Source organism: Girardinichthys multiradiatus, chromosome 17, assembly GCF_021462225.1.
Source record: "Girardinichthys multiradiatus isolate DD_20200921_A chromosome 17, DD_fGirMul_XY1, whole genome shotgun sequence".
NCBI classification, from domain to species: domain Eukaryota; kingdom Metazoa; phylum Chordata; class Actinopteri; order Cyprinodontiformes; family Goodeidae; genus Girardinichthys; species Girardinichthys multiradiatus.
The window spans coordinates 29,762,777-29,770,494 of NC_061809.1; the positions used below are offsets into that span (position 1 = coordinate 29,762,777).

A 7,718-nucleotide genomic window follows, 5' to 3' on the forward strand; every position below is an offset into this window, starting at 1 on the left:
CTAGAAAGAAAGAACAGATAAACTCTGATCCAGATTTCAAGGTTAGAGTCTGAAAGAGAGAACATAGAGTTAGTTACAGTAAAAGCTCAGTCAGTAGCCATGTCTAGGAGAGAGAAAGGGTTAAACACTGAAAGACAGGGCCATGTGGATCATCTGTAGAAGGTGAGCATTAAGTTGTTGTCAGCAGAAGCTTGGACGATGACCCTCTCCAGAAAGGTGTCACAGGTAGACACAGAGTCAGGCCAGGTGTAGCTTCTAGGAAGAGAAAAGAGAGAACAAAGTTAAAAACTGAAATAACAGCAAATAATGCAGAATTGGAGAGTAGTATGAGAATGTAGTGAAGAGGGTGAAAGTGGTCATTATGTCCTCCAGCAGCCTAAGCCTATAGCAGCATAACTACAGAGATAGCTCAGGATAAACTAAGCCACTCTAACTATAAGCTTTATCAAAAAGGAAAGTTTTAAGCCTAGCCTTAAAAGTAGACAGGGTGTCTGCCTCACGGACTAAAGCTGGTAGCTGGTTCCACAGGAGAGGAGCCTGATAACTAAAGGATCTGCCTCCCATTCTACTTCTAGAGACTCTAGGAACCACCAGTAAACCTGCAGTCTGAGAACGAAGTGCTCTGTTAGGAACATATGGACCAATCAGATCTCTGATGTATGATGGAGCTAGATCATTAAGGGCTTTATATGTGAGGAGGAGAATTTTAAATTATATTCTGGATTTAACAGGGAGCCAATGAAGGGAAGCTAAAATAGGAGAAATATGATCTCTCTTTTTAATTTTCATCAGAACTCTTGCTGCAGCATTTTTGAATCAGCTGAAGGCTTTTAACTGCATTTTGTGGACATCCTGATAGTAAAGAATTACAATAGTCCAGCCTTGAAGTAACAAATGCATGGACTAGTTTTTCAGCGTCACTCCTGGACAGGATATTTCTAATTTTGGCAATGTTCCGGAGGTGAAAGAAGGAAATCCTAGAAACCTGTTTAATATGGGATTTAAATGACATGTCCTAGTCAAAGTTAACACCAAGGTTTTTTACTTTATTCTCGGAGGTCAATTTAATGCCATCCAGGTTAAGTGATTGACTAAGCAGTTTCTTTTTTAAAGACTCCGGTCCAAAGACGACAACTTCTGTCTTGTCTGAATTTAGAAGCAGAAAATTTAAAGTCATCCAAGTTTTTATGTCTTCAAGACATGCTTGTAGTCTATCCAACTGGTTGGGTTCATCAGGATTTATGGATAAGTAAAGCTGAGTATCATCAGCGTAACAGTGAAAATTTATCCTATGCTGCCTGATAATTTGACCTATTGGAAGCATATATATAGTAAAGAGAATTGGCCCAAGCACTGAACCCTGTGGTACTCCACAATTAACCCTGGAGTTTAAAGATGATTTATCATTTACATGAACAAACTGGAATCTGTCAGACAGATAAGATTTAAACCAGCCTAGTGCTGTTCCCCTGATCCCTACAGCATATTCCAGCCTTTCTAAGAGAATATTGTGGTCGACTGGATCAAATGCAGCACTGAGATCTAACAGAACCAGAACAGACACAAGTCCATTATCTGAGGCCATAAGAATATCAATAGTGACTTTCAGCAGAGCTGTTTCAGTGCTATGATGAGCTCTGAAACCTGACTGAAACTCTTCAAACAGATCATTGCTGTATAAATGTTCACACATTTGATTAGCAACTATTTTCTCAAGAATTTTAGATAAGAATGGAAGATTGGATATAGGTCTGTAATTTATTAAATCATCTCGATCAAGCGAAGGTTTCTTAAGTAAAGGTTTAATTACAGCTAACTTAAAAGCCTGTGGTTCTGATCCATTTACTAAAGATAGATTAATCAAATCTAAAATGGGGCTGGTAATCAGAGGGAACACTTCCTTAAATAATTTGGTTGGGATTGGGTCTAACATACAAGTTGAAGGTTTAGATGAAGCTAATATTTCTGATAATTCAGGAAGCTCCACAGGATCAGAACAGTCCAAACACAAATCAGGTTCTACAGTTATTTCCAATGTTGTCTCACTTGCTGAGGATGAAGTAATCATCTTCAGGAGTATGTCAAAGATTTTATATTTAATAGAATCAATTTTATTTAAGAAGAATCCCATAAAGTCATGACTGCTGAGAGCTAAGGGAATGGATGGCTCAACAGAGCTATGACTCTGTGTAAGTTTAGCAACTGTACTAAAGAGAAACCTAGGATTATTCTTGTTCTCTTCTATTAATGATGAGAAATAAGCTGTTCTAGCTTGGTGAAGTGTCTTTTTATACAACAGTAGGCTATTTTTCCAGATTAAGTAGGAATCCTCTAGGTGTGTAGAGCGCCATTTTCTCTCCAATTTTCTAACATTGTGCTTTAAAGTACGCAGCTCTGAATTAAACCAATGAGCTAACCTCCTATGAATAATTACCTTCTTTTTCAAGGGGGCTGCATTGTCTAATGCATCACGCAATGATGAAGAAACACTATGAACAAGAGAATCAATTTGTGAAGGGGCAGAAACAAAATTATTGCCCTCCACTGTGTTTTTCAGTGATAATGAGGAAATTGTCAAGAATAAAATGTTCCAGATCAGACAAAGATAACCTGAGTAAATACAAAAAACAGTTTTTAAATCATTTATTATCATTATTTTATTAATTAAGTGAATAATTCAGCCATCTGGGGAAAAGTAATTACCCTTCTTGTTTCTAACAGTGATTAGCCACATTTTCTGGTTCAGTTTTAACCAACAAACCCACAACTGATTAGCACCTGACCTCTAGGATCAAGAACCCAGGTAAATAGTGCCTGTCTGACAGCATGAAGTACCCTAAACAGCAGCTCAACAAAATCCCATCTGAGGAAATTCAAGAACAGATGAGAAACAAAGTCTCGGACATCTATCAGCCTGGGAAGGGTTACAAGGTCACATCTAAGGCTTTGGGTCTCCCCAGAACCACAGTGAGAACCATTATCCACACATGGAGAGAACATGGAGCACCGGAGAACCTTCCCAGGAGAGGCCGATCTACCAAATCTACTCCAAGAGGTCATCAGCACCTCATCCAGGAGTTCACAGAATAACCCACAACAACATCTAAATAAGGCCTCACTGCTTCAGTTAAGGTCAGAGGTCATGATTCAACAACAGAGTTCATGATATAATGAAGATGCTGTAGCAGGAACTTAAACAGGCCGTTCATGTGGGAAACCGTTGCAGGTGTCTGTTTTAAATAAATTCAGCAAAGCAGAGTGGGTCCAAGTTCCTCCTCAGTGATGTTAAAGACTCGTTATCAGTGGTCAGCTGCTGCCCAGGGTGGAACAACCAGTTATTAGGTTTAGGGGTTGATTACTTTTCCACATAGAGCCATCTTGGTTTGGAGATATTTGTTCCCTGAATCATTAAACCAGGAAGTCATCTTGTTTGTTTCTTCTTCTCTTCCATGTCACAGTTTGGATTTCAGCAGATAAAAACACTCAAACCCAGTTTAAACCGAGCTACTTTATTTCATGCAGGTTCTACGCAGCTGAGATCATCTGTGGCCTCCAGTTTCTGCACTCTAAGGGAATTATTTACAGGTAGGTGTTCTGTGAGGTGGAGCTGATGAAATGGGAGGACAGGAGATGGACCTCTTGTTTTGCTCCTCTACAGAGACCTGAAGCTGGACAACCTCCTGCTGGACTCAGATGGCCATATAAAGATCGCAGACTTTGGGATGTGCAAGGAGAACATGCAGGAGGACTCATGGACCTCCACCTTCTGTGGAACCCCAGACTACATTGCTCCAGAGGTGACCAAACACACTGAGATCTTCCTCCCTGTTCAGATTTGATATTAGTTGGTTGAAGAGGCTGATGCATGTTGCCGTCCCAACAGATCCTGCTGGGTCAGAAGTACAACAGCTCCGTGGACTGGTGGTCCTTTGGGGTTCTGGTCTATGAGATGCTGATCGGTCAGTCTCCGTTTCACGGCCGCGACGAGGAGGAGCTCTTTCAGTCCATCCGAACCGACACTCCCGTTTATCCCAACTGGCTCACTAAAGCAGCCAGAGACCTTTTAGTCAAGGTTAGCAGACTGCAGCTGAACTACAGGAGGTCAATCTGACCTCTGGTCAAGGCTCATTTTTACAGAATCTGGATCCATATCTGATATGTCTGATCTCTGGATCTGTCCGTTCGTTGGTCCTGATCATAAAAACATGAATCCATAAAGTAACTAAACTCTGATTAGATGTGGGTCAGAGCCTACAAGAGGTTCTATTGTTGTCTAGTCCTCTGCAGTCTCATTTCTTTTATACTGTCTTTCACGGTTTTCTGATGATCAATATTCAGACTTTCTGGTTCTGCTCAATGCCTTTTTATTTGTTTTATGTGTTCATTTAAATGATAAAACACATTCTGTAAATGAATAAACAGTTTATAAGACTTATGTTTGTCCAAGGCTTTAATTGTTACTGTCTTAACAAATAAAGTTTTAATCTGGTTCCCCTCAGCTGTTCGTCCGGGAACCCGAGGAACGTCTGGGTGTGAAGGGAAGCATCCGGCACCACAGTTTCTTCAGCAGCATTGACTGGAACGCCCTGGAGCAGCGGCAGGTGGCGCCGCCCTTCAGACCCACTTTAGTAAGTACAACGGCGCTCCGAGTTTTTACTCTGAACGTTAACATGGAGGAATCATCATGGAGTTCAGATGCTCCACAGTGAAAACCTAAATCAGCTGAAATGTCCACAGATGTTGGAGCTAAATCTGGTCAAATGCATCATTATATAATAAGCCAAATATAGCATCAATAAATAAACATTTTTCCTGATGGTTTATTGGTTAACTAATAAGCTCCAGTGTTTATGTTTCTGCTGAATGAAAATATAACACATTTTTAATTTAAGAAGGTAAACGAACAAATGAACCGCCTACAAAGGATGGGTTTAACCTGCTAAAGAAATACTGACTTTCCCTCCATCCTCAGACGTCTCCGAGCGACTGCAGCAACTTCGACAAAGAGTTCATCAACGAGAAACCAAGGCTGTCGTGTGCCGACCGGACCCTCATCAACAGCGTGGACCAGACAATGTTCAGGAACTTCTCCTTCGTTAACCCTGGGATGGCTCGCGGTGCGGCGCGCTGATCCAAACCAGCCAGAACTGACTGAAACTGAATCAAACTGCAGAGACTTCACACTGTGAAGGCTGATAGGACTCGACTGACTGGACTTGTGGAAACCATGAAGGACCCAGTCCGTCCTGCTCTGATGTTTGCTGTAAAACAAACTACAGACTCAATGTATTAAAGCAGGAGATCCTTCTGAGACCCAGAACTTCATTTTTCTTCTCATCAGTCCAAGATGTTCTCTTTAAGCTCAGTTCTTGGACTCTTGATGCACAGCAAACTATTATTTATTAAACGTCTAGTTTTCCAGAGCGTGTAGGAACCCTGATGGTGTCCATATCTCCTTTATTTATGGATCTGATGCAGAAATGTTTCCATTGGTTGAGACGTTTAATCAGCCTTAGTGATAAATCTGTAAAAAAGGTCATAAAAGTAATTAAAATCAGTGTTTCTCCACCCTAGTCTTCAGGGTCCACAGACCTTCATGTCTTAGAGCTCTGCTCCAGCATCAGAAACAAAAACATGAATTTAGTGCTGACCACTGAATGGGGAATATTTGAACTCCAATCAACATGAAAACGAAACCAGTTTAATCCTGATTCCTCCAGTCTAACCAGAAATAATGGGTCTCAGGAGGCCTCCGGCTCCTCATGATAATGTGTGCTCTACCTGATGAGGGTTAAGATACTAAACAGTCCCTTTGATGTAAATAAGTGTGCTGTACTGTAGTCATGGTTCTGTCTTGTGTCTCAGTATTTGGACGGGTCCGATGTTCTGTTTCTACTGCTGATCCTGTATAATAAAAAAGTCTGTGTCTTTTTAAAGGTTTGGGCTCCCTGTTCGTTCACAGAGGAAGTGGAGGCAGAAATGAACCCACCGTGATTAACCTTTCACCCTTCTTTTTAAAAAGGTGAACGTATGTTCCCACAGAACCAGCTGGAAGCAGAAAAATTCTGCTGCAGCAAACAAACCTGTCTACATTAATGAGCTGGAGACCTGTGTCCATGAGGACTGGACTGAGGTTCCTCAGGAACGCTGCTGCCTGGATATGAATCCTGATGGCAGCAGGTCATAACATCTAGAGGTGTTCTTCTAAGGAATAAAGATGCTCGTCATGAAGGGGTTGAATGATTCTGCAGTGGAATTTGGGTTTGGACCTGGAGGAACCAGCTGTTATGTTAGATGTATGTAACTTCAGCAGAAGGTTGAATCATGTTGGACAAGTTGTATAACATGCATTGATCTCCTAAATGATGAATCTTTGTTTTTCCCCTGGTTCTCCTGCAGGTAAAACGTCTCCCAGACCGGGCCGAGCTCTGAACGCATCACAGCATGGTTCTGCCATGTGATGCTATAGTTTCATATGAACAGGAAGTAGAACTGCTTGATGAGACAATGATAGAAACTAACGCTGACGTGAAGCAGGAAGCAAAAGGATCCAATACCTGTTTACTTTCTTTACTGAACAGAACCTGGAAGAGGACTGAATTAGATAAATTATGTTTCAATTCAATTCAAAAATACTTCATTAATCCCAAAGGGAAATTAAATGTTGTTATAGCTCATATTATGAAGGTTTCCTCAAAGAGCCGTTGTAGATGCTGATGGCTGTGGGCAGGAAGGATCTCCTGTAGCGCTCCGTCTTACAGCAGATCTGAAGAAGCCTCTGACTGAAGACACTCTGTTGCTGTAGGACAGTCTCATGAAGAGGATGCTCAGGGTTCTCCATAATGTTCTTCATTTTATGAAGAATCCTTCTTTCCACAATGATCTCCAGAGGTTCTAGAGGAGTCCCCAGAACAGAACCAGCCTTTTTTATCAGCTTGTTGAGCTTTTTTAAGTCCCTGGTTCTGATGCTGCTTCCCCAGCAGATGATGGTAGAAGAGATCAGACTCTCCACAACAGACTTATAGAAGATATGCAGCATCTTGCTGCAAACACTGAAGGACCTAAGCTTCCTCAAGAAGTACAGTCTGCTCTGTCCCTTCTTGTAGATGGCTTCACAGTTGCATCTCCACTCTAGTCTGTTGTCCAGGTGAACACCGAGGTATTTATACTCCTCCACCACCTCCACTTCTTCTCCCATGATAGAAATAGTTTTTGACTTATTCCTGTTTCTCTTAAAATCTACAATCATCTCCTTTGTTTTAGTCACGTTCAACATGAGATGATTGTTTCCACACCATGCCACAAAGTGGTCCACCACCTTCCTGTACTCAGCTTCTTCTCCATCTCTGATCCACCAACGACTGCAGAATCATCTGAGTATTTCTGCAGATGACAGGAGTCTGTCTGGTCCTGGAGGTCTGAGGTGTACAGAGTGAAAAGGAATGGTGAGAGTACCGTCCCCTGTGGTGCTCCTGTGCTGCTGACTACCTGGTTAGACTCACAACCCTTCAGTCTCACAAACTGTGGTCTGTTTGTCAGACTGAAGGGTTGTGAGTCTAACCAGTCTTTCCAGACTTCATTCCCTATCCCGTTTTCTAGAAGTTGAATCCATTCATCTCCATCCATCTTACAGGCTTGTGGAAGTATTTGCCCTAACTTAATAGTAATTATTAGTATTTATACATCAATGTACTGAGAACTCTGGAAATGTGAATCTG

At 41.6% G+C, this 7,718-nt stretch overlaps 1 protein-coding gene across 1 annotated transcript in view; it reads left to right on the forward strand.

Moving 5' to 3' along the window:
* Positions 1 to 5,522, forward strand: part of prkcq (protein kinase C, theta) — a 32,839-nt gene extending 27,317 nt beyond the window's left edge. The window contains exons 14-18 of the mRNA XM_047389166.1: positions 3,523 to 3,585; positions 3,659 to 3,797; positions 3,884 to 4,072; positions 4,500 to 4,628; positions 4,973 to 5,522. Coding sequence (XP_047245122.1) covers positions 3,523 to 3,585; positions 3,659 to 3,797; positions 3,884 to 4,072; positions 4,500 to 4,628; positions 4,973 to 5,131 — 679 coding nt within the window. The 3' untranslated portion in view covers positions 5,132 to 5,522. The remainder of the gene's footprint in view (positions 1 to 3,522; positions 3,586 to 3,658; positions 3,798 to 3,883; positions 4,073 to 4,499; positions 4,629 to 4,972) is intronic.
* Positions 5,523 to 7,718: the final 2,196 nt, after the last annotated feature.